General features: G+C 42.5%; 1 protein-coding gene across 1 annotated transcript; it reads left to right on the top strand.

Moving 5' to 3' along the window:
• The first annotated feature begins 13,323 nt into the window (after positions 1 to 13,323).
• On the top strand, positions 13,324 to 25,361 carry KLF17 (Kruppel like factor 17). Its single transcript, XM_032414726.1, has 3 exons — positions 13,324 to 13,383; positions 23,566 to 24,421; positions 24,770 to 25,361. The coding sequence occupies exons 1-3, from the start codon at positions 13,324 to 13,326 to the stop codon at positions 25,012 to 25,014; spliced, it is 1,161 nt and encodes a 386-aa protein (XP_032270617.1). The 3' UTR covers positions 25,015 to 25,361.
• Positions 25,362 to 27,023: the final 1,662 nt, after the last annotated feature.

The following is a 27,023-nucleotide window of genomic DNA, read 5'->3' as shown; positions in this document are numbered from 1 at the left end:
TCTGTTGGTATTTGCTTAGTATATTTTAGGTGCTCCAATGTTGGATGCATGTATTTTTATAATTGTTATATCTGTTTATGAATTGATTCCTTTATCATTATATAATGACCTTCTTTACCTGTGTTACAGCTTTTTTTCTTTTGAAGTTTATTTATTTATTTATTTATTCAGTAATCTCTACACCCAACACGGGGCTCAAACTCACAACCCCAAGATCAAGAGTCAGGTGCTCTTCCCACTGAGCCAGCCAGGTGTCCTTCTTGTTATAGCTTTATTTATTTATTTTAATTTTAATTTTGTTAGTTAACATACAGTGCAATATTGGTTTCTGGAGATTCACAACTTACATCCAACACCTAGTGCTCATCACAAATGCCTCTTTAATAGCCATCTCCCGGATCTAGTCCATCCCCCACTCACCTCCCTCTTGAAGTCTATTCTGTCTGATACTGCAGAGCTACCCCGCTCACTTTCGGTTTCCATTTGCATGGAATATCTCTAGCCATCCCTTCATTCTGAGCCTATGTATGTCTTTATTTTATTTTATTTTATTTTATTTTTTTTTTAAGATTTTATTTATTTATTTGACAGCGAGAGACACAGCGAGAGAGGGAACACAAGCAGGGGGAGTGGGAGAGGGAGAAGCAGGCTTCCTGCAGAGCAAGGAGCCCGATGCGGGGCTCGATCCCAGGACCCTGGGATCATGACCTGAGCCGAAGGCAGATGCTTAACAACTGAGCCACCCAGGCGCCCCATATGTATGTCTTTTAAAGCTAACGTGAGTTTCTTGAAGGCAGCATATCTTGGGTCTTATTTTTTATCCATTCAGCCACACTATGTCTTTTGCCTGGAGAAATCAGTCCATTTGCATTTAAAGTGATTATCAATAGATAAGAACTTAATAATGCCATTTTATTGTTTTCTGGCTGTTTTGTTCCTTTCTTCCTCTCTTGCTGTCTTCCTTTGTGAATTGATTGTCTTTTTCTGTAGTTGTATGCTTGATCCCCTTCTCTTTTGTGTATCTGCTGTAGGTTTTTGCTTTTTGGTTACCATGAAGCTTACAGAAAACATCTCACAGATGTAACAACCTGTTTTATACTGATAACAATTGAACTTTGATTCCACACAAAGACTCTACTCCTTATTCCCTCACTATGTTTTGACGTCTCATCTCTTTTTATATTGTGTATTAAAAAATTTTTGTGGCTCTGGTTATTTTTAATATTTTAACCTTTATACCAGATTAAGTGGTTAATATGCCACCATATTATAGTATTTGAGTATTCTGAATTTGACTATATGCTTACTTTTACCAGTGGGATTGATACTTTCAGAAGTTTTCATGTTACTCATTAGCATCCTTTCATTTCCTTTAGCATTTCATGTAAGGCAGGCTTACAGTTTTAATTCCCTGGGCTACATTAACTCGTTTCATCTCTGTCTTGGTAGGATGGGCTGCTATAACAAAGTCCCCTCTACTGGGAGGCTTATAAAGAACTACAAATTCTTTCTCACAGTTCCGAAGGTGGGACATCTGAGGTCAGGGTGCCTGAACAGCCAGGTGCTGGTGAGACCCCTCTTCTGCGTAGCCTCGCAAGGCAGAAACAGAGTGAGGGAGCTCACTGGGAGACCTTTTATAAGGGCATTAATTCCATCCATGAAGGTTCCAGCCTCATGACCTCATTACTTCCCAAAGCCTCCACCTCCTAATACCATCACCTTTCAACATACGAATTTTGGGGGGATCAGAAACATTCAGTCCACAACAGTCTCTCATTTAGCAAACTTACTAAAGTATCCCCTTCCTATGAAATTATGTAAATCTCTGTTCCTTAAATGCTCTTTGAATCAGCTTTCCCAACCTTCTGATTAATGAGTTAACTTTTTAAAAATTTTACTTTGAAAAAAAATTTCTTTTAAATTCGACTTTGACAGAATTAGCATGAATCTGGGGTTGAGGGTTGAGATGACATTCCCGAGAAATTAAGATATGCTCTATAGTTATATAATTTGACAATTCGGAAAACTCTCCTAGCCTTTTTTTCCTCTCAAAAAAAACTCCACATTAAAACATATAGAGAATAATATAATAATGAATACCAATGTACTTGGCTCCCAGGTTTGTCAAATCTTAGCATTTACAATATTTGCCCTAGATTCCTTTATTTATTTTTAATTTAAAATCAATTAATTAACATATAGTGTATCATTAGTTTCAGAGGTAGAGTTTAGTGATTCATCTAACACCCAGTGTTCAGGGGCACCTGGGTGGCTCAGTCGTTAAGCGTCTGCCTTCGGCTCAGGTCATGATCCCAGGGTCCTGGGATTGAGCCCCGCATCGGGCTCCCTGCTCCGCGGGAAGCCTGCTTCTCCTTCTCCCACTCCCCCTGCTTGTGTTTCCTCTCTCGCTGTGTCTTTCTGTCAAATAAATAAATAAAATCTTAAAAAAAACAAAAAAATGAAACCTTCCTTTAAAAACAAACAAACAGACAAACAAAAACCCCACCCAGTGTTCATTACATTACATGTCTTCCTTAATGTCCATCACCCAGTTACCCCCTCCCCTCACCCACCTCCCCTTCAGCAACCCTCCTTTTGTTTCCTAGAGTTAAGAGTCTCTTATGGTTTGTCTCCTTCTCTGTTCAGTCTTATTTTATTTTTCTCTCCCTTTGTCTATGTTCTTCTATTTTGTTTCTTAAATTCCACATATGAGGGGCGCCTGGGTGGCTCAGTCGTTAGGCGTCTGCCTTCAACTCAGGTCATGATCCCAGGGTCCTGGGATCGAGCCCCACATTGGGCTCCCTGCTCTGGGGGATGCCTGCTTCTCCCTCTCCTGCTCCCCTGCTTGTGTTCCCTCTCTGGCTGTCTCTCTCTCTCTGAATAGATGAAAAAATCTTAAAAAAAAAAATTCCATGCAAGCTGGTGCAGCCACTCTGGAAAACAGTATGGAGGTTCCTCAAAACGTTGAAAATAGAGCAACCCTACGACCCAGCAATTGCACTACTGGGTATTTACCCCAAAGATACAAATGTAGGGATCCGAAGGGGTAGGTGCACCCCAGTGTTTATAGCAGCAATGTCCACAATAGCCAAACAGTGGAAAGAGCCAAAATGTCCATCAACAGATGAATGGATAAAGATGTGGTATACACACACACACACACACACACACACACACACACACACAATGGAATATTATGCAGCCATGAAAAAACCCCGAAATCTTGCCATTTGCAATGACATGGATAGAACCAGAGGGTATTATGCTGAGCGAAATAAGTCAATCAGAAAAAGACATGTATCATATGATCTCACTAATGAGAAATTCTTAATCTCAGGAAACAAACAGGGTTGCTGGAGTGGTGGGATGTGGGAGAGATGGGGTGGCTGGGTGACAGACATTGAGGAGAGTATGTGCTATGGTGAGCGCTGTGAATTGTGTAAGACTGATGAATCACAGACCTGTACCTCTGAAAGAAATAATACATTATATGTTAAAAAAAAAAAAAAAAGAAAAAGAGAAAGAAGATAGTAGGAAGGGAAAAATGAAGGAGGGAGGAAGTCAGAGGGGGAGATGAACCATGAGAGACTATGGACTCAGAAACAAACTGAGGGTTCTAGAGGGGAGGGGGGGGGGGGATGGGTTAGCCTGGTGATGGGTATTAAAGAGGGCATGTATTGAATGGAGCACTGGCTGTTATATGGAAACAATGAATCATGGAACACTACAGCAAAAACTAATGATGTAATGTATGGTGATTAACATAACATAATAAAATAAAATTTAAAATAAATAAATAAATAAATAAATAAATAAAAATGAAAAAATATTTAAAAATTCCACATGAGTGAAATCATATAATAATTGTCTTTCTCTGATTGACTTATTTTGCTTATCATAATACCCTCTAGTTCCATCCACATTATTGCAAATGGTAAGATTTCATTTTTTGATGGCTAATATTCTATTGTATATATGCACCACATCTTTATCCATTCATCTGTTGATGGACATTCCCCAGATTCCTTCGAAGAGGAAGAAACAGTACCCACATTTTTTAAACTTTCTAACTACTTTTCTTGGATCTGCTTCCTTACTCTCTCCTCCCCCCTGCTACGAGAAACCACTATCTTAAATTAGGTATTTTTCATTGTCTTGAATGTTTTTATATCTTTATTACATAAGTATGTGTCCATAAACCATATCTAGTATTATTTTATATGTTTTGAAACTATGTATAAATGTCATCCTATTGCATGAACTCATTTTTATCTTTGAGTCTATATTTTCATTTAAAAACTTCCCTTTTTTCTTTGAGCTTTTTTAAATAAATAAACTATTTGGGAGTCATTTAAATTTCAGAAGAGTTGCAAAGGTAGTACAGAGAGTTACTGTATACTCTTCACTCAGCTCCCTGCAATATTAGCATCATACATAACTGCAGTCCATCTGTCAAAGCTAAGGAAAAAATACTGGTAAAATCCTACTAACTAAACTATAGACTTTATACAGATTTCACCAGTTTTTCCACTAATGTCCTTTTCCTGTTCTAGGTTCCAATCCAGGATACCACATGACATTTAGCAGATTGCATTCTCGAGATTCATGATGATACATGGCATTCTTATTCATTCAGCTTGAAGTTAGAATTCCACTGTTTGACTATAACACAATGTGCGTGTGTGTTTTAAAGATTTACTTATTTATTTCAGAGAGAGACAGAGAGAGAGAGAACACAAGTGGGAGGGGCAGAGGGAGAGAGAGAATCTCAAGCAGACTCCTCGTTGAGCGCAGAGCCCGATGCAGGGTTCCATTTCATTGACATGAGATCATGACCTGAGCGGAAACCAAGAGTTGGACCCTTAACTGACTGTGCCACCCAGGAACCCCACACAGTGTGTTTTTATTCTCCTATTGGTAGATATTTGGGTTATTTCCAAGTTTCTTTTGCTATTATAAACGGGTGCAACCCTTGTACCTTTGTCCTTCTTTTCTTTTTTTTTTTTTTTAAAGATTTTATTTATTTATTTGAGAGAGAGAGAATGAGAGAGAACACATGAGAGGGGATAGGGCCAGAGGGCAAAGCAGACTCCCTGCCGAGCAGGGAGCCCGATGTGGGACTCGATCCAGGGACTCCAGGATCATGACCTGAGCCGAAGGCAGTCGCTTAACCAACTGAGCCACCCAGGCGCCCCCTTATTTTCTTTATACTGTCAGGAAACAGAGAGAAAGTATCTCTGTGTAACTTATAATGAAGTCCAAGGCTGTACCTTCAAAATCTGGCTCTGACTTTCTTCTCTAGCTGCCTCAGCACTCCCAGCCAACCCTCCAAGCTCATGGTTGAGTTTTGGCTCGCTTATGTTTTCTAATCTGCCTTGTGCTTTCCTGGTTCCCAGCCTTGCCTTTTCTGGTCTTCTTCCTCACCCCCCGCCAGCCCCAGTGACGTCTGTTACAAGGCTACACAGACTGAAAGCCAAAGGAGGTTAGTAAGTATGGTATAAGGAACAATTTTGTTACTTAAAATGCGTGCGTGTTTTTTGATTTTTTGTTTTGTTTTGTTTTGTTTTTATAATCGCACAGACTAAAACCACACAGAGGCATGTGAATGTAAAGGTAGAGAAGAGGGAGGCAGGCATGCCCTGCCGGGGTCTCTGAGGGCAGCACCAAGGGAGCGTGTTCAACCAAACAGGTAGGAAACCCAGAGAGCAAGGACCACGGACAAGTGCCTTTATGGGGGTCAGGGCGGAGTACCCAGGCAAGAGGCAGGAGGGGATTTCTTCGGTGTGTTTGAATGCCACTAGTCACAGTCAGGGCAGGGCAAAGAGGGGGACTTGCGGCAGAGACCACACTTCTCACACTGGTGCATGGGGGCTCACAGTCTGTTTGTGGGGCTCTTGGAGTAGCAGGAAAATATGAAGTTTAAAACATTTATAATCCAGGGACGCCTGAGTGGCTCAGTCGGTTAAGCGACTGCCTTCGGCTTGGGTCATGGTCCCAGGGTCCTGGGATCAAGTCCCGCTTTGGGCTCCCTGCTCAGCGGGAAGCCTGCTTCTCCCTCTGCCTGCCACTCCCCCTGCTTGTGTGTGTGCTCTCTCTCTGACAAATAAATTAATAAAATAAAAAATCTTAAAAAAAAACACACAAAAAAACCCCATTTATAATCCAGTAAAGAAAGCTTGGGCTTGGAATGAAATGGGCTCAGGCTTCTATCTAACAACCTCTTCACTGGACAAAGAGTTACTAATCGTGTCCCTGTGTCAGACCCAGTGCTAGGCACCCAGGTTTGTCTGTAGCCGCTTTTCTTCCCGTTCGATATTCTAACAGCTTCAACTTGGGAATCTGCACCTCCAGCTTTGATTTTGTGTCCTGAGTTTCTAACCCATATATATATCTAAATGCTTTCTGGGCATCCTTATTTGGCTATCTCATAGGTAACCTCAAAGTCAATCTGGTCAAAAATGGATTTGTTATCTGTAAAATGTCCTGAATCTGCTCCTCTGTCAATGTACCCCATATCTTAGGGAAGTCTCAGCAACCTCCCAGAACTCAAGGTAAACACCTGACAGTTTCACTCCAATGCAGCACCAAGTTCTGTTTATTCTATTACCTTTGTCAAGTGCATTCATGTATCCTTCACTTTTGCAGCTACTCAGTGCCTTTTTTATGCCAGAACATAGGGAAATATAAATAAACCAATGTTGGGGCGCCTGGGTGGCTCAGCCAGTTAAGCGTCTGCCTTCAGCTCAGGTCATGATCCCAGGGTCCTGGGATCGAGCCCCGCGTCGGGCTCCCTACTCCCCGGAGAGCCTGCTTCTCCCTCTCCCTCTGCCTGCCGCTCTGCCTATCTGTACTCTCTCTCTGTCAAATAAATAAAATCTTTAAAAAAAAATAAATAAATAAACCAATGTTTCTCAACCTATCTTGGTGAGGGAACTTTTTCCCACCCCAATCCGTCAGGATGGATTTTTTTCTAAAACACAATGAAAACCAATTACTAGGAAAGTAAAATGGAAAAAAAAAAAAAAAAAAAGGACATACAAAATACAAGCCACAGTTTTTCATTATTAGATTCAACACACAAAAATAACTTGCCAATAGCTATAAGAATTTTAAATGTTCCACTCAATTTCTGTACCTATCTCATTGCAGACTGGTAAAGTTTGCAAACTGGGATCATCCATGGCCTCCACTTTGAGTAGCACAGAGGAGAGAGGCAAAGGCAGAACAGGGCGTGTATAAGTGGGCTTCAGAGTGGGAGGGGAGAAGGCAGAAAAGAAAGATTCTTTTTTTTTTTACGATTTTATTTATTTATTTGACAGAGAGAGCGACAGTGAGAGAGGGAACACAAGCAGGGGGAGTGGGAGAGGGAGAAGCAGGCTTCCCGCAGAGCAGGGTACCTTGGGATCATGGCCTGAGCTGAAGGCAGATGCTTAACGACTGAGCCACCCAGGGGCCCAGAAAAAGAAGATTCTTGAGCAACTAAATACAAACCACATTGTCAAGAACAAAAGCCATTGGCTGTCTGCACCTGGGGCGGTGGGAGCATAGAGCAGGCACCTAACCCCGTGTGAGTATCAGGATAGGCTCCCTTATGGGGGTGCAGGACGGGGAGGAGTTAGCCAGGTTGGGGAAGCTCTAGTGACAAGTGGGCAGAGTGCTCCCAGCCGAGAAACAAGTTCTAGAGGCATTAAGTAGCCTTTGGCTTGGGAATTACCCTCACTATGATTTGAGGGGCTGCTTTTCTCTGAGTCAGCATCCATTTCCACATAAGATGGATATGCTAATCTTTTCTTTAAATGACAGAACAGAAGTCATGAAAAGTGCCTACAGTAGAGCCTGGCATTTGGCACCGTGCTGTGTTTTGTGTAAGGGGTACGCTCAGGAATCAGAGCTGCCTCTGGCGGAGGGGTACAGTGGGCTGGGGCTCAGCTCATTAACTCAAGGCTGGAGTCTAGAATGACCCCGGTTCTGAGGCATGATAAGGCAATCAGGGGGGCATGCCTGTTGGACAGTCAGCCAAAGATGGGGTGTAGTTTGAGGTGGGGCAGGTAGCAGGACCCTCAGAGTAAGCATCTCTTTCCCACAAGCCTCTGGTGTTCTAGGCTCTAGGGCCACCTCGGTGGCTCGTGGCTTAAGTATCTGCCTTCAGCTCAGGTCATGATCTCAGGGTCCTGGGATCAAGCCCTGCTTTGGGCTCCCTACTCAGCGGGGAGCCTGCTTCTCCCTCCCCCTTTGTCCCTCCCCCTTTTTATGCTCTCTCTCTTTCTCTCTCTCTCAAATAAATAAATAAAATCTTAAAAAAAAATAGGCTCTAAATAAAAAGCTAAAGGGTGGTGCTTGTTCTGTCCTGCCCTGCCTTGCCTTGGGGGGAGGTTGATAGGATAATGACATTAATGGAGCATTGATATGTCACAAAGCTTATCTTCTCAGGGACTGGTTTCTTTCTTTTTTCTTTTAAAGATTTTATTTATTTTTTATTTATTTTTATTTTTTCTTAAAGATTTTATTTTTAAGTAATCTCTACACCCAACGTGGGGCTCGAATTTATAACCCCGAAGTCAAGAGTCCTATGCTCTTCTGACTGAGCCCTCCAGGCGCCCCTCAAGAGAATCAGGAAAATTAAATCACACATTCCAAAATCTCAGAACCAGAGCCATCACTAGGATTGAAACCCATGCCCTGACTCCAGATTTCACCTCTTAACCAGATGATGCATTCAGAAAATTTTCCTGATTTTTATTATTTCTGAAAACGACTCATTTTTATTTAAAGCACAAAAATTGAGATATAACCTATATATTTGTACATGGAGAAAAAGATACCAGGAAGTTTGCAAAACGTTGGTCACTGCCATGTATATACATATACATCCAATGTATATACACATACAAACAATGGAATATTATTCAGCCATAAAAAAGAAGGCAATCCTGCCATTTGTGATAACATGGATGGACCTTGAAAGCAGTCTGTATGTGAAATAAGTCAGGCAGAGAAAGACAAATATGCTATCACTTATATGTGGATTCTAAACAAAAAGCAGAACAAGACACTGAACTCAGAGATAGAACAGATTGGTGGTTGACAGAGGTGGGGGGGAGGCCGGTGAGGAGGAGAGGGGTGGGCAAAGTGGGTGAAGGTGGTCAAAAAGTACACACTTCCAGTTGTAAGATAAATAAGTCCTGGGGATGTAATGTACAGCATGGTGACTATAGTTAATGGTACTGTATTGTATATTTCAAAGTTGCTGAGAGAGTAAATCTTGAAGTTCTCATCACAAGAAAAAGATTGTAATGGTAGTGATGGATGTTAATTACACTTATTGTGTTAATTACACTTATTGTTTCATGATATATACAAATAAATCCTTATGTTGTACACCTGAAACTAATATAATGTTATATGTCAATTATATCTCAATAAAAAAATAAAGAAAAAACATAAGATCATGTAAGCTTACATTAGCATATTACAGACCTTTTTTTAAAGATTTTATTTATTTATTTATTTATTTGACAGAGAGAGAGAGGTGGGGGTGAGGAGCAGAGGGAGAGGGACAAGCAGACTGCACTGAGCTCGGAGCCTGATGAAGGGCCCTATCTCACGATGCTGAAATCATGACCTGAGCCAAAACCAAGAGTCGGACGCTTAACTGACTGAGCCACCCAGGCATCCCTATTACAGACCTTTTAAGAAACATTGCATTCGATGCGGAAGTTAATTCAGAGAGTGTTCAGTTATATGTGTTTGGAACTCACTTTAGGCCTGGGTCATGTCTCCAACACGCGTAGTATTAGATATGCCTGTGTTTACACAGTAGCTTCAAAAGCTTTACAGTGATTCATTATAAAGGCAAAGAAACAGAACTTGACTTACTTCAATTCTGCCCTTCAATATAACCAACTGGAGTTTTGTGTTAAAATTTTGAACAGTGAAACAATTCAAATGACAGGCAAAATACTTCTGTTTGGTTAAGGGCAAATTTTTCTTTTAACTTTATTTATTTATTTATTTGAGAGAGAGAGAGAATACAAGCAGGGGGAGCAGCAGAGGGAGAGGGAGAAGGAGACTCCCCGCTGAGCAGAGAGCCTGTCTCAGAGCTCATTTTCAGGACCCTGGGACCATGACCTGAGCCGAAGGCAGACACCCAACCAACTAAGCCACCCAGGCGCCCCTGGTTAAATGCAAATTTTAATTCACACACAAAATATTTTACTGAATTGGAATCACACTTTTAAAATGGAAATTTAGGGGCATCTGGGTGGCTCAGCTATTAAGTGTCTGCCTTCGGCTCAGGTCATGATCCCAGGGTCCTGGGATCAAGCCCCGCATCGGGCTCCCTGCTCAGTGGAGAGCCTGCTTCTCCCTCTCCTACTCCCCCTGCTTATGTTCCCTCTCATGCTGTGTCTCTCTCCGTCAAATAAATAAATAAAATCTTAAAAAAACTCTTAAAAAAAAAAATAAAATGGAAATTTATTTTAAAAAAATTCTTAGCTGTTTTAAAATGAAAGATGAATCAGGAAAGTAAATGTTACATCAGTGGTACAATTTAGCAGTTTTGGTTTTATTAAAATCACTTTGTCAGTTGCTGAATGATCATTTACATAAGGTGTTATATCAGATTGTAATGAAAGGATCAAAGTTCAAACAGGTTGATGTGAAAATGATTGACGTAAACAGTTGTACTTTTTTCATTTTTTGGTACTGTAATATTAATTGTATGTATGTATTTGTTTTACTGGCATGAATATGCATACAAGCTTTGTAAAAGAAAAATTTTCAGTCCTGCATTTCTTTTCTGGACATTCTTCTGCTTTTCATTTCATGGTCACTCGAAAATATGAAATTTGAATTATGAAAATAATGTTATCCTATAGAGGATGAGGTGTTAATAAACAATCTGCTCCGTGTGTCAAATATGATTCATTCCACAGACATATTTGAGATGCCATGTTGGGAGAAACACTAGTTTATGGTAACTGGAAGAGGCATCACATGAGAATCAGAGATGGTCCCAGAAGGCAGGGACACCTGAGCTGAGACCTGAGCAGGTGTTAGTTATAGGGCACAGCCACGACTTCTCAAGGGCCTGTCTTGACTTGAATTATCAATGTTGCTCCCCCAATTAAGCTATCTCCTTCAATATCAGTGTCTCTTTATTGGTGGATCCCTGTTCAGCCTCCCTTAACCCTCCCAACTACCACCTCATTTCTCTAACCCCATTTATAGCAAAACTTCTTTTTTTAAAAAAAATATATTTTTATGACATAAACTCTCTGCCCAACGTGGGGCTCGAACTCACGACTCCGAGATCAGGAGTCCCAGGTCCACCTGCTTTTTTTTTTTTTTTAAAGATTTTTATTTATTTATTTGAGAGAGAGAGAATGAAGAGAAAGAGAACATGAGAGGGGGGAAGGTGAGAGGGAGAAGCAGACTCCCCACCGAGCCAGGAGCCCGATACGGGATCTCCAGGATCATGACCTGAGCCTAATGCAGTCGCTTAACCAACTGAGCCACCCAGGCGTCTTCTACCTGCTTTTGTTAGTCACCAAGGGCCTCCATCTTGTCAAGTCCTGGTTCTTATCTCAGCAACATCTGATGTGGTTGCACAGTCCCTCTTTTGAATGCACGCTTCTTTTGGCTTCTTGAAATATAATCTCCTGACTTTCCGCCTACTTCTCCGTCTGTTACTTCTCAGTCTCCTTGGATGAACTTTCTGTTCTGCTGAACCTTAAATGTAAATGTAGGAGATCCTCAGGTTCTGTCCTGTCCCTTTCTCTAACCAGCTCCCTAGTTGATTTCACTCACTCTAATGGCCTTACAACCACCATCTCTGTGCTGACAACACCCAAATTGACATTTACAGCCTTAACCTTTCCCTGAGCACATTTAGTAGACAATTCAAAGTCAATATGCTTAAAATCAAATTGTTTCAGCTGCCTCCAAATCTACTCTTCTTCTTATCTTTCCATATTCCCAAATGGTGCAGTCATCACTCAGTTGCTCAAGCCAATAATCTAGGGGTCATCTTTGATTCCTCTTTTCCTCTCAGCTTTTTACCATTCCAACCCATTACCAAGTCCTTTCCCTTCTAATTCTTAAAATATTCTGTAATCGCCATCATCCCCCCCTCACCAAATACAGCTCTTTCTTGGAGGGAGAGCTCCCTTAGCTTTCTAACTGGTGTCCCTGCTTTGATCTCATCTCCCATAATCCATACACCTCAAAGGAGCCCAATGATGTTTTTAAAAAACTTAGATCCTATCAATTTCCTGTTTATAATCCTTAAGTGGCTTCCCATCACACTTAGAATATCTAAGTTCAAACTGCTGTCCATGGTCTCCAAGACCATCCCTATCATGTCATTTCACTCTCCCCTGAGCTCACATGGTAGAGGTTACCTGGTCCCTCTATGTTTCCTCTGGCAGGCCAAGCTCTCTCCTGCCTCAGATCCCCCCAATCTTCCTACGGGGAGGTCCCTTTCAGGCACTCAGTCCTCAGCTCACATTTTCCTATTTTGTTTTCTCACCACCAAAGAAAATTATAATAACTATTGACTTTATTATATTCATTTGTCTGCCCATTTCACATGAAAATTCCTTGAGAGCAAAGACCCTTGGTTCTGTCTTGTCTGCCGTTGTATCCCTAGTTCCATAAGACAGTGCGGACACACAGGAGGTACTCAGTATTCTGGAAAGAAGACGCGTGCTACGGAGCTCCCACTATTTGGTTTGTACACACAAGGGACAGAGGAACCTGGTTTATAGCAGAGAAGATCCAGGCCTCTGGGAGCTTATGACAAAGAACCCTGACCTGGTGGGGTGCTGGTGGAGGTTCTCCTGTCTTCTACACCCCAGTCTGCGGCTGCCTCCTGCCTCCTGCCCTGGTTTTTCCACTCTGAGGTCTCCAAGGCCTGGAGTCTGGAACCTTGGTGTCCTTACCCCTACCTGGGTGAAACAGAGATGCTCAGACTGGAGGGTGGATGGGGTAAATCGGGTGGGGGCAGACGTAAGACACAAGATGTGGTGACGGTCTGAGGTCCCCTGTTAGTGACCCTGCTGTGTCCAGGCAGGACCTGGATGCCGCCGCAGCCGGGCGGGCGGGGTGGGGCGGCTGCTGATGGGTGGGTCTGTGGGTGCGGCCCTTGGCTCCGCCCCTCCCGGCGGCACGGTGCTAAGTAGAAGCTGAGCTAGGCAATTGTGATTGTGGCGTGGTGGCGGCAGGACACCTGACCTGAGACGCTGAGGCAGCGCGTCTCAGCTGTGCTCTGGTGTGGGCCTGGACCCGCACACGGTTCTGATGTGCAGCCCATCCCAGGCTGAGATGGAGCGGGAGGCCGAGAGGCTGAGACAGTGGCAGCCGGCTCAGTACCAGCTCGTGCAGGTGAGTCCAGAAGTCAGCGCCAGGGCCGGGCGTGGCGGGGGGGGGGGGGGTGGGTGCAGGCTGGGGGTGGAGGGAAGCAGAAATCTGAGGTATTAGAAGTGTGAGGGATAGGGTTAGGAAGGGGAGGGTTGGGAGATCGCGGACGTAAGTCATGTGTCATTTATGCAATTAATATTCACCCAGCATTAGCACCTGTGCTGGGCTCTGGGGGTAACGCCCTGCCCTGTCAAGGGACTTGAGTATCCAGGAGAGAAGAAAAAGTTAGGGAGTCAGTGGGAAGCAGGCAGGGAGGAAAACATTACTAAGTGGCAGGCCTTTGCCAAGACCCTGGGAATGCAGTGGTGAGCTTACTATAAGATATTATGCCATTTTATTAATAAACAGCTGAATGATTGGAAGTGTACAAATTACTATTAAGGAGAAGAACAGGGTCCACAGGAACAAATAGCAGAGGTGTTTGAGTTGATTTAGGAGGTTGAGAAGACAGCTAAGGATTTGGTCTGGAACTGGGGAACTGGATGGGTGAAGGGTTTACAGGACTGAGACCAGAGACAGTAAGCTCCTACCTTGGAGGAAGTGAAAGATGGACCGAGAACTAAGGCCAAGAGAGTGATGCGAGAGTGGCTACTGAGATCATGCAGGGCTTGAGCCAGTAGGAAGCCACTGAGGAATTTAAATGTGATCAGTCATGATTAGATTTGCATTTTGTAAAGAGTGCCCTGATAGAGGTGGGCAGAATTCAAGGGGATTGTTGGAAAGGTACTGTGATAATCCAAGTGAGAACTAAAATGGCAGCCTAACTAGGGAGGGGAGCGTGGAGATAGAGAAAACCAAATAGATCTTGGACATGTTTTGGAGGTAGACACCATAAGAATTGGTAATTAACTTGCATCTAGGTGGTGAAGGAGCCATCCAGGACACCTTACCAGATTTCTGGCTTGCACCATTGGGCAAGAATAGTGACATTTTGTGAGAGAGCAAAGGATGAGAAGGAACAGGCTTGTTTTTTACTCCTGTGGGTGGGCAAGTAAGGATGAGCAGGAGTTTTAGACGCAGTCCATTGAAGTGCCTTTGGGCTATCCAAGTGGACAGAGCATTAGGCGGCTGGAAGATTCAGGAGAAGTCTGCCCTGGAGCTACTGGTTTAAGACTAAGTGGAATATAAACCTAAATGGATCATTAGCATGAGAAAGATTGCCTAGAAAGTAGCCAGTAAGGGAAAGCTATAGAGGCGACTGAGGAGGAGGGAGGGCCAGGGCGAAGAGAAGGAGAAAAACCCAGCAAGTGTGACAATGTGTTCCCAAGGTCAAGGGAGGAAAACATTTCAAGAAGAGTGGCCAGGAGTCTCAGAAGCTCCTGAGAGGTCAAGCAAGAAGGGGTCTGACAAGTGTTTGGACTTAGTGACATGAAAGTGGTTGTTGACCTTTATGAAAGCGGTTTCTGTGGAGAAATGGGGGCCAAGTTGAATTTGGGGAGTAATTAGGCAAGGTAGTGGTGAAGGTGTATATTTTAAGTATCTCCAAAGAAGTTTGCCTGTGAAGGATCAGGAAAATAAAAGAGGGCCATCACTGAGAGGGAGGAAAAAGGGGCTGAGCACCCCAGAAATGCCCATCCAATAGACAGCTATCTCGAGGCTGTTACGAGCCTACTTTATGCTAGTTGCATATAGTGGTGAATAAAACAGATAGGATCTCGCCAACCCTTCTAGGGTGAAAGAAAATTATTTTCTTCCATAGTCAAACATTTTCAAACCTACCAAAATTCTTAATATCATCTTAAATGTAATTCTTATTCAGATTCCCCTAGTCGTCCCTAAAATGTCCTTTACGCTAATATGTCCAAACCAGGACCTGCTTTAAGACCACACACTGCATCTGGTTACATCTCTTGAGTTTTTTTTTTTTAAGACTTTTTATTTATTTATTTGACAGAGAGAGAGACAGCAAGAGAGGGAACACAAGCAGGGGGAGTGGGAGAGGGAGAAGCAGACTCCCCGCTGAGCAGGGAGCCCGATGCGGGGCTCGATCCCAGGATCCTGGGATCACGACCTGAGCCAAAGGCAGACGCTTAACGACTGAGCCACCCAGGCGCCCCTCGAGTTTTTTTGAAATTAGAATAATTTTCTTTTTTCCTGACTGACTTTCCATTTTTCATTATCCTAACTTTTGTAGACTGTTCCTTCTGGATTTATCACATTGCGTTCTCGTGGTATAAGTTAGCTTGATCTTCTAGCTCTTGTGTCACTTGTAAACTGAAGTTAGACCTTAAAGCTTCATTGGATTCCTGATTGTTGGTAAGAATGTCTCATAGGTATGGTAGGCTTCCTCTTCATCAGGAGACACATCTAGCTCCCCACATTTGGGTGACCCTAGGCTTGGCCCTTGAATTAAGGTACCTGATTAATCTCTCTATTTAAGCTTAACGTTTAGCCTTGTGGTCAGAAAGTAATCTATGTAATGTTATCTTGGATATATCCAAATGCCCAGTTCCCTATCAGTCATTCACCCACTGGTGTCAACCAAGTTTCCTTAATCAAAAGTTTTATTAAGGGTTGTAAAATAATGATTTTTCAATTCTACCATTCCTTCTACATTTATTAGCTTGTGTTCTTCTGTAATGTAGGATTTTTCTTAAACCACTGGACTCTTTTTGGTGATTTTGAAATAAATTTCTTATTGGAAAGATACAATAAACACTTAATTTTCACTTCAATTCACAGTGTTCAAAATTCTATTAAAACCAATAGTCATTATTCTTTTTGATGTTCAAATTGTCACAAATTTGGCCAGTGGGAACCCCTTTTGTGTCCTTTTTTTAGACATTTTTAAAAAAGTGTGGTAAAATCTATAAAACAAAAATATCATTATAACCACGTTTAAGTGTATGATTAGCGGCATTAATCATATTCACATTACTATGCAACCATCCCCACTATTAATCTCCACAAATTTTTTCATCTTCCCAAACTGAAATTCTTTTTAATTTTTAATTTTTATTTTTTTTAATTTAAATTCAATTAATTAACATATAATGTATTATTTGTTTCAGGGTACGGGCCTGTGATTCATTAGTCTTATATAACACCCAGTGCTCATTATAACACATACCATCCCCAATGTCCATCACCCAGTTACCCCATCCCTCCACCCTCCTCCCCTGCAGCAACCCTCAGCTTGTTTCCTATGATTAGGAGTCTCTTATGGTTTGTCTCCCTCTCTGGTTTTGTCTTGTTTCATTTTCCCTCCCTTCCCCTATGCCCCTCTGCCTTCCAAACTGAAACTCTTTAACCAATAAAAAGTAACTTCCCAAATCCCTGGCAGGCAATCAACGTTCTTTGTCTCTTTGAATTTGACTTCCTTAAATATCTTATATAAATGGAACCATACATTTTTTGTCCTTATTCGACTTAGCTTAATGTTTTCCAGGCTCATTCATGTTGAAGTATATCAGAATTTCCTCCTTTTTTTTTTTAAGGCTGAATAATATTCCAATGTAGGTATATGCCACCTTTTGTTCATCCATTCGTCTGCTGATGGGCACTTGGGTTGCTTCCATGTTTTGGCTACTGTGAATGATGCTGCTGTGAACATGGGTGTACAGATACCTAGTTCAGTCCCTGCTTTCAGTTCTTGTAGGTAGATACCAGAAGTGGAATTGTTGCATCATATAGTAATTTTATTTTAATTTGTTGAGGGGCTGTCATTACTGTTTTCCACAGTGGCTGCACCATTTTACATTCCTACCACAAGGATTCTAATTTCTCCATATCTTGCCAACACTTTGGGTTGTTGTTGTTGTTGTTGTTCTTTTTGATAACAATCATTTTAAGTGGGTGTGAAGTGGTATCACATTGTGGCTTTGATTTGCATTTCCCTAATGATTAGTTATGTTGAGCATCTTCCATTTGCTTATTGGCCATTTGTATATCTTTGGAGAAAAGTCTAGTTAAGTCCCTTGCCCATTTTCGAATCGGGTTATTTGTTTTTAGGTTAAGTTTTAGGAGCTATCTATATTTTCTAGATATTAGTCTCCGTTAGATATGTGAATTGCAAATGTTTTCTCCCATTCTGTGGGTTGCCTTTGTATTCTGCTGGTGGTGTCTTTTGATGCACAAAAGATTTTAATTTGATGAAGTCCAACTTCATCTCTTTTTTTCTTTTGTTGCCGTTCCTGAGTGTCATATCCGAGAAATCATTACCAATCCAACGTCGTGAAGCTTTTCCCCTATGTTTCCTTCTAAGAGTTATAGTTTAGCTCTTATGTTTAGGTCTTTGATCCATTTTGAATTAATTTTTGTATGTGGTATTAAGTAAGGGCCCTTCATTCTTTTGCATGTGGATATCCAGTTATACCAGCGCCATTTATTGAAAAGGCTGTCTTTCCCACCATTCAACGATCTTGGCACCCTTGTTGAAAATCATTTGACCATATGTGTGGGGGTTTATTTCTGGGCTCTATTCCTTTCTGTTCGTGAATAGGTCTATACTTAATGCCAATAGTACCTTGCTTTGATGACTTAGCTTTGTAGTAAGTTTTGAATCAAGAAGTGTAAATTTTCCAATTTTATTCTTTTTCAAGATTGTTTTTGGCTATTTGGGGTCCCTTGAAATTCCATATGAATTTTAGGGTGTAGATTTTTCTATTCTTGCAAAGAAAGGTATTTTGGTAGGGGTCGCATGGAACCTGCAGATTGTTTTGGGTAGCATTGACATCGTAACTATTAAAGTCTTCTAATCCATGAATATTAAGATGTCTTTCCATTTTTATGTCTTTAATTTCTTTCAGTAATGTTTTGTATTTTTCAGTGATTAAGTTAACCTCCTTGGTTATTTCTAAGTATTTAATTCGTCTTGATGCTATTGTAAATTGAATTGATTTTCTTTTTTTTTTTTAAAAGATTTTATTTATTTATTTGACAGAGAGATAGAGAGCAAATAGGCAGAGGGAGAGGGAGAAGCAGACTCCCCGCGGAGCAGGGAGACCGATGCAGGGCTCAATCCCAGGACCCTGAGATCATGACCTGAGCAAAAGGCAGACGCTTAACCGACTGAGCCACCCAGGCGCCCCTGATTTCCTAATTTCCTTTACAGATAGTTCATTGTCAGTGTATAGAAACAACTGATTTTTGTGTGTTGAATTTTAATCTTTTTTTTTTTAATTTAAATTTTAGTTAGTTAACCTACAGTGCAATATTGGTTTCAGGAGTAGAATTCAGGGATGCCTGGGTGGCTCAGTTGGTTAAGTGTCTGCCTTCAGGTCAGGTCATGATCCCAAGGTCCTGGGATCGAGTCCTACATCAGGCTCCCTGCTCAGCAGGGGGCCTGCTTCTCCCTCTGCCTGTCTCTCCCCCAGCATGTGTGCTCTCGCTCTCCCTCTGACAAATAAATAAAATCTTAAAAAAAAAAGTAGAATTCAGTGATTCATCACTCACATACAACACCCAGTGCTCATCATAAGTGCCCTTCTGAATACCCATCCCCCATCTAGCCCATCCCCTCCACCTCCCCTCCATCAACCCTCAGTTTGTTCTGTATCATTAAGAGTCTCTTATGGTTTGTTTCCCTCTCTCCTTTTTTTCCCCCTTCCCATATGTTGATCTGTTTTTTTTCTTAAATTGCACATATGAATGAGATCATATGATATTTGTCTTTCTCTGACTAATTTCATTTAGCATAATACACTCTGGCTCCATCCACATCATTGCAAGTGGCAAGATTTTTTCTTTTTCTTTTCTTTTCTTTTTTTTAAGAGAGGGAGAGGGAGGTGGGAGAAAGGGCAGAGGGTGAGGGAGAGAGAGAATCTTAAGCAAGTTCCACACCCAGCACAGAAACTGATATGGGGCTTGATCTCATGACCCTGAGATCATGACCTGAGCTGAAATTAAGAGTCAATCACTTAACCAGCTGAGCCACACAGGTGCCCCCAAGATTTCATTCTTTTTAATGGCTGAGTAATATTCCATTGTGTGTTTTTATCCATTCATCAGTTGATGGATGTTTGGGCTCTCTCCATAATTTGGCTATTGTTGATAATGCTGCTGTAAACATCGGGGTGCATGTACCCCTTTGAATCTGTATTTTTGTATACTTTGTGTGAATACCTAGTAGTGCAATTGCTGGATCATAGAGTAGTTCTATTTTAACTTCTTTTTTTTTTAATTTTATTTATTTATTTATTTATTTATTTATTTGACAGAGAGAAAGACAGCGAGAGAGGGAACACAAGCAGGGGGAGTGGGAGAGGGAGAAACAGGCTCCCCGCTAAGCAGGGAGCCCGATGTGGGGCTTGATCCCAGAACCCTGGGATCATGACCTGAGCTGAAGGCAGACACTTAACGACTGAGCCACCCAGGCGCCCCTAATTACAGCTTCGTGGTTCCACTGGGACTATTTTAACTTTTTGAGGAACCTCCATACTGTTCTCCAAAGTGGCATTCCCACCAACAGTGCAAGAGGGTTCCCCTTTCTCTGCATCCTCGCCAACACCTGTTGTTTCTTCTGTTGTTAATTTTAGCCGTTCTGACAGGTGTGAGGTGGTATCTCATCGTGGTTTTGATTTGTATTTCCCTGATGATGAGCGTTGTTGAGGATCTTTTCATGAGTCTGTTAGCCATCTGGATGTCTTCTTTAGAAAAGTATCTATTCATGTCTTGAATTTGAATCTTATTACTTTCGGGGTGCCTGAGTGGCTCAGTTGGTTAAGTGTCTGACTCTTGGTTTCAGCTCAGGTCATGATCTCAGGGTTGTGGGATGGGACCCCGAGTTGGGCTCTTTGCTCAGTGCAGAGCCTACTTGAGATTCTCTCCCTCTCCCTCTGCCCCTCCCTGCCACTCACATGCATGTACTCTCTCTCTTTCTCAGATAGATAGATAGATAGATAGATAGATAGATAGATAGATAGATAGATAAATAAATATTTTTTTAAAAAAATGAATCTTACTACTTTTGCTGAATTTATTAGTTCTAACAGGTGTGTGTGTGTGTGTGTGTGTGTGTGTGTGTGTGTGTGTAATCCTTAGGGTTTTCTGCATATAAGATCATATCATCTGGGAACAGATAGTTTACTATTTTTTCCAATACAGATGCCTTTTGTTTTTCTTATCTAACTGCTCTGGTTAGAACTTCCAATACAATGTTGAGTAAAAATGGTAAAAGCAGGCATCCTTATCTTCTTGATCTTAAAGAGCCTTCAGTTTTTCATCATGAATATGATGTAAGTTGTGGGTTTTTCATAAATGAAATGTCTTTTATCAAATTGGATAATTTGTTTTTTGAGAAGGGTTTTTTTGAGAGTTTTTTTTTTTCTTAATCATGAAAGGGTATTGGATTGTTTCAAATGCTTTTTCTGCCCCCCCCCACCCGCCTTTATTTTACTTTGATTTTCAGATGCTGAATCAGCCTTGTGTTTCTGGAATAAATTCCACTTGGTCATGTTGTATAATCTGATTAATATGCTGGTGGAAAAAAATATGCTGGTGGATTTGGTTTGCTAAATTTTTTTTTGAGGATTTTTTTGCATCTATATTCATGAAAAATGTTGGCTTGTTGTTTATTTTACTTGTGATGTCTTTGTCTGGCTTTGGTATCAAGGCAATGTGAGAATGAGGTAGCAAGTATTCCCTCCTCTTCAATTTTTTGGAAAAATTTGAGAAGCATTGATATCCTTCTTTAAATGTTTAGAATTCACCATAAAGCCATCAAGTTCAGGGTTTTTCTTTGTCCTAGAGGCTTTTGATTACTGATTCAGTCTCTTTACTAGTTATGGGTCTGTATAGATTTTTCTATTTCTTCATGATTCAGTGTTGGTAGGTTTTTGTCTTTTTAGGAATTTATCCATTTCGTTTAGTTATCCAAATTGTTGGCATGAAATTATTCATAGTACTCTCATAATCTTTTTCATTTCTGTAAAGTTGATAGTAATGTCCTCACTTTCATATTTTTCTTGATCAATTTAGCTAAAGGTTTGGCAATTTTGTTAATCTCTCCAAAGAACCAACTCTTGGTTTCATTGATATTTTTCTTTCTTTCTTTTTAAAGATTTTATTTATTTATTTTACAGAGAGAGAGTTAGCGAGAGCAGAAACACAAGCAGGGAGAGTGGGAGAGGGAGAAGCAGGGAGAGTGGGAGAGGGAGAAGCAGGCTTCCTGCGGAGCAGGGAGCCCGATGCGGGGCTTGATCCCAGGACCCTGGGATCATGACCTGAGCCAAAGGCAGACACTTAACGACTGAGCCACCCAGGCACCCCTCATTGATATTTTTCTAATAGTTCCTTCCTTCTGCTAGCTTTGGGGTTAGTTCGTTCTTCTTTTTCTAGTTAGGGTATAAAGCTAGGTTGTTGATTTGAGATTTTTTTTTATTATTATAAACATTTATAGCTGTGAATTCCCTCTTAGGAGGGAAAAATGTATAGAATATTTCCTATTTAAATTCACCATTATTTTTAATTGATTTTTACTCTGATTTTTATAATAGAATTTTTCACTTGCTGAAAATCCTGATTTCTCACAATATTATTTTGAAACTATTTTAATGAAAAATAACACTCAAACAGAGACGTGAATATAAGTGTACGGCCTAATGGATGAGCACAAAGTGAAGATCTATGAAACATTGCCACCACCACAGAAGCCCCTCCGATGCTTATCATTGTCCCCCCCTCCCCTCTAATATAACTTGTAGCTTATTATCTAGACGTAACTTCTTTGAATTCCTTTATTTCTGCTCTGTGGGGTTTCTGTAATTGGTGTAAAAGCCGAAATTGCTTTCTTAAGTTTCTTTGTGTGTGTGTGTGTGTGTGTGTGTGTGTGTGTGTGTGAGAATGTGAATGTTGCTCATTTTTCCTTGATCTGTGGCAACATTTTTTTCTGGTGATTTTTTTAAAGATTTTATTTATTTATTTATTCGAGAGAGAGAAAGAGCAAGAGAGCTCGTGCAAACATGAGCAGGGGGAGGGGCAGAGGGAGAAGGAGAAGCAGGTTCCATCCCAGGACCCCAGGATCATGACCTGAGCTGAAGGCAGATGCTTAACCGACTGAGCCACCCAGGCGCCCCCATTTTTTTTTTTTTTCCTGAGATTGCAATCTTCAGTTTCTGTTGGTGTTTTAGTATCTTTTATGGATACTGTATTTTTTACTTATGTTTTGGTTTTCATATTTGAATGGATTGGTCTTTTCTGGACTGTCACAGTGGAGGAGTAGATGGGAGGTTATGGAGCAGTGGAGCCAGGAGTAATGATTTTCAAGGGGCCCCAGTTTTTAGCTCAAGAGCTCTCTCTAATGCTACAGTGATGGACAACTTTAAAAAATATGATATTTGGATCCTGTCCTGTTTCAAGAGGTTCTACCACCAATCTCTTCTTTACTTCCCTTCACACCAGTCAGTCATCCAGGAATACTGCCTCTTGACTTCCAAGCCAATCTCCTACCCTTGTTAAAAGTCTGCCTCTTGGGGCACCTGGGTGGCTCAGTTCGTTAAGCGTCTGCCTTTGGCTCCAGTCATGATCCCAGGGTCCTGGGATTGAGCCCCCCATCAGGCTCCCTGCTCAGCAGGCAGCCTGCTTCTCCCTCTCCCACTCCCCCTGCTTGTGTTCCCTCTCTCGCTGTGTCTTTCTCTGTCAAATAAATAAATAAAATCTTCCAAAAAAAAAAAGCCTGCCTCTTTTCGTCGCCTCCTCCAATGTTTGATCTCAGACTTGTCCACAGCAGTTCCAACTCAGCTGAGACCCTCTTCTGTAAGTAAATATTTGCAGATGTTTCTAAATTTTGCTAAAGCCATGACCCATCTGAACCCTCAAGTCTTCTTACTCTTGTGGCTTTCTGCACTTAGGCTGATTTTGGATGTTCTCACCCTCACACTTAAAGATAATCTTTGAAGGTTTTCTCAGAGTTTTGCTGAAGGTGTAGGTTGTGGAATATTTTATTTGCTCTCTTCATTGCTTTTTATGAAATAAACAAAATCATGACAAGGAGGAAAAATGGCATGAGTCACATTTAGGCTTCCACTGTGCTCCTTATCAGCTAGACTTGCAGCTTAGAAAGTCCAAACTGGAGAATGGTCGGGTGGCAGGATAATTCAGGCAAGAGATATTGGAGGCTGGATTAGGGTGGAGTCTGGAGATGGGAAGGAGGGACATGTGGAACTGGAGAATTTGAACTAGGGTGAATTTCACTTCTCTCTCTTCAAGGATACTGAGAAGTCAATGTCCATCTTGGACACAGCTCCACCTCCTAGACGCAGTGGAGGGCACACCTCTTGGAATGATGGCGCATCAGGCATTCAACACTTCCTTCAGTACACAGAGCTGGAGAGGATCCCCTTGGCCTTAGCTGAGGCACCCAGGCAGAATGCAAGTGAAATGGGGCCACAGTTCAGTATGTCACTGCCCGAGCGTGGTGTGAGCTACTGCTCCCAAGTGACTTGCACTCCTTCCCAGATGATTTACTGTGAGGGACTGCCTCCCTCCCAGCCAGGAATAATGATTTTCAAGGGGCCCCAGATGATGCCCTTAGGAGAGCCCAGTACTCCAGGGGTGGCCATGACCTTTGCTAGGAATCTAAGGATGGCCCCCAGTGGGCTGCCAGTCTCAGCTCCCAGTGGAATCTCAATGACATCCCACATCAATGTGCCAACAATGCCTTATTCTGGCCTCCCAACAGTACGTTCTAATAGAGACTCTTTAACACCTAAAATGTTATTGGCCCCAACCATGCCTTCTATTGAGGCCCAGGCAATGCTCCCTTCTTTGACTCAGATGTTGCCCCCTAGAGAACCCCATGATTTTAGGATGAACCCAGCTGGGTCCCCATCATTTCTGGCTTTAGAATCCCAGGACTCTCTCAGCCAGCCAGGCTCCCAGGAAGACCCCTTACCCAAGCAGCCCATGCATGCTCCACAGAGAGCGGAGTGGAACTCCAGGGCCCAGGAAAGGGCTCTCAGGAGGAGATCCCCGGTTTCAAGGCCTTACTGCTGCCAATATGAAAGCTGCGGAAAAGCTTATACTAAGCGCTCCCACCTTGTGAGTCACCAACGCAAACACACAGGTGAATGAGGTGTCAGATAGGTGGGGTAGGGTTGGGTGGGGTAGAGGAGTCTCTGGGCTTTAGATCTGTGCTAGACCATTGGTTTGTAATGGCTTGGGATTAGCTTGTCATCCTTCAAGCTTGGGGTCAAGCTATATTGGCCCCACCAATTTGCTTTCCCCCCATCCAGTGTGACCATGCCAAAATCATGGGGCTGCTGATTGTGTTGCCTCCTCACTACTTTCCCTTGGTTTTCCTTTGGTTTCTCAACCTTGACGGCTCTTCCTCAATAGAGTCAGACCCCTTCCTATGCACGTGCTGGCATATTCTTCTACTTAATTTCTTCTGTTCCTTGTCACCTCCCCACAGGTGAGAGGCCCTATAAATGCATGTGGGAAGGCTGTATATGGTCTTTCTTCCGTTCTGATGAGCTTGGACGACATACGCGGATACACACCAGATATCGACCACATAGATGTGATCAATGCGGCCGACAATTCATGAGATCTGATCATCTCAGGCAACACCAGAGGATTCATCGACGGGCACCAGGATCCCCAGACCCACAGGCCAACAATGGACAGATGGCTGGTCCTCCTGCTCCTGGTCTTTAGGCCAATCTCCTCTTCTCCTCATCTTGGCTTCTCTACCCAGATCTTGCCTGCCTCTGACCAGCTAGTCTTCAGTAGGTACAGGCTTAGATGAAGACAGAGAAAGTTTATGAGGTGGTGTTAAAGCCTGTATGAGCTCTGGACCCAGTCAGAGACTCCTCAAAACTGTCTTGCATGCCCTCACCTCTCTGGGGCCACCTACTTTTGCCAAGGTTGGCCGCATGGGAAACTGGAGGAAAGTAGAGATTGAGAGCTTTATCAAAAAGCTCTTTATCTTGTGTCACTCCCCAGCTTGAAACTCTTTAGTGACTCTCCTTTGCCTGCTACATAAAATCCAACTTCCTTATCTTGGTCTTCTATAGTTTCCAGAGCCAAACTATGTTTAAATCCTGAATTTACCACTTACTAGCCATGTGACCTTGGAAAAAGTGTTTGATCACTATGCCATGTTTCCTCATCTGGTAAATGAGAAAAACAGTATTGGACTGTTTTGGACACATCTTATGTACTGAATCAAATTCTCCCTGGCACTCATCGGCCACATGCCCAGAGATTGACTCTCCTCTAGCTTCCAGACTTGGTTGGAATGCCCCACTAAAGGGCATGGAATCTGGCATCTCAAGTTGCTATTAGCAACCCAGAAGTGTGGGGGAGTAAACGCTCCTGAGATAACATTTGACTAATGGGAGATGGGAGAGAATCGGGCAGATAAATACCTTCTTCCCTCCTTTTCCTCAATTGCTGCAAGGTACTGTTTCTCCAAACAGTTCCACCAATGGGGAAATCACCCAGGTAGCCATTGGACACACCTGCTGTGTTTCTTCAAGGCTTGTCATGAAGCAGGACCCAACTGCTATCACTTTCATTACCGTCAGTTCTTCCTTGCCTTGCTTCCCTTTTCTCACTCAGTGCCCTGGGTTTGCACCTCTCAAATAAAACATCAGTACTTAGTTCTTGTTTTAGGCTCTGTTTTCTAGGTGATCTGGGGGTGGAGGTCATTAGACTGGGGCAGAGAAGGACAAAGCCTATTGTAACTTCCTTTCCTCCCCTAACTGAGCCCAGGTACCTGGACTACCAAACACCAGGTTTTAAAGGCCCTGTCCTGCCCTTTTTCCTTCCGTAGGGTAGAGAGCATAATGACTATCCTGGGTACTCAGGTAGTTTTGAGTCTCATTTCTGGACTTCTCAGCCAACCATTCCACTCACCAGCAAACTAATAGAAAGGAACTTGCCCAAACTCAGGTGGCAGAGCTGGGATCCCAACCAGAATCTCTCTACTCTAGAGATGATACCTTCTGCAGGTGTTGCCAAGCCCTGCCAGATGATGGCCACAGAGAGATGAATCAGGTCTGGTTCCTGTGGCCAAGGGATCATCTTGGTCTAGGGGCTGAGAAGTCCACCTAGGGGTGGTGGCCACGGAGAGGAGAAGCACCTAAACGGGAAGGTCAGAAAGGCTTTCTGGGGGAGGTCACCATTGAGCTCAGTGAGTATATGTAACATCTAGTAATCCCTTAAATGTTGGAATAAACTGAGCAGGTGAATGAAGAGAAAAGAATTCCAGATTCCTGGACCAACACAACTGCTCAGAGAAGAGTCAACCAGCAAGCTTCCATTCATTCGACAAATGTTCTTTGAGCCCACTGAAAAGAGCATCGCTGCTGTGGGGACTCATGGTGGGGGGCACAGGGACAATGGAAAGGTGTGTCAGGGGAGAAAGACTTCTCAAGGAGGTGACTGAGTCAAACCTGAAGGACTCATGGGGGTTAGCCAGACCTCCATTTCCTGGATGTCTACCCTTGGTCATGTCCTGTGTTGGACACTAAGGACACAGAGCATGACAGTGCCTTGCTGTGGGGCATTAAAACCACAGTTAAACATTCTGAAAGCACTCAGTGTTGCCAAAGAGAGGAGCCAAACCTCTGGGGGCTCAAATTTATTCTGGGCATTGTGGAAGTCCCACAGATGTGGTGACGCCTGTCACCCCCATCCCCACCCTCACCCCCTCCTGCATG

This window comes from Phoca vitulina, unplaced genomic scaffold, assembly GCF_004348235.1.
Source record: "Phoca vitulina isolate PV1807 unplaced genomic scaffold, GSC_HSeal_1.0 scaffold2, whole genome shotgun sequence".
Taxonomy (NCBI): domain Eukaryota; kingdom Metazoa; phylum Chordata; class Mammalia; order Carnivora; family Phocidae; genus Phoca; species Phoca vitulina.
This window is presented reverse-complemented; position numbering and strand designations above follow the sequence as displayed.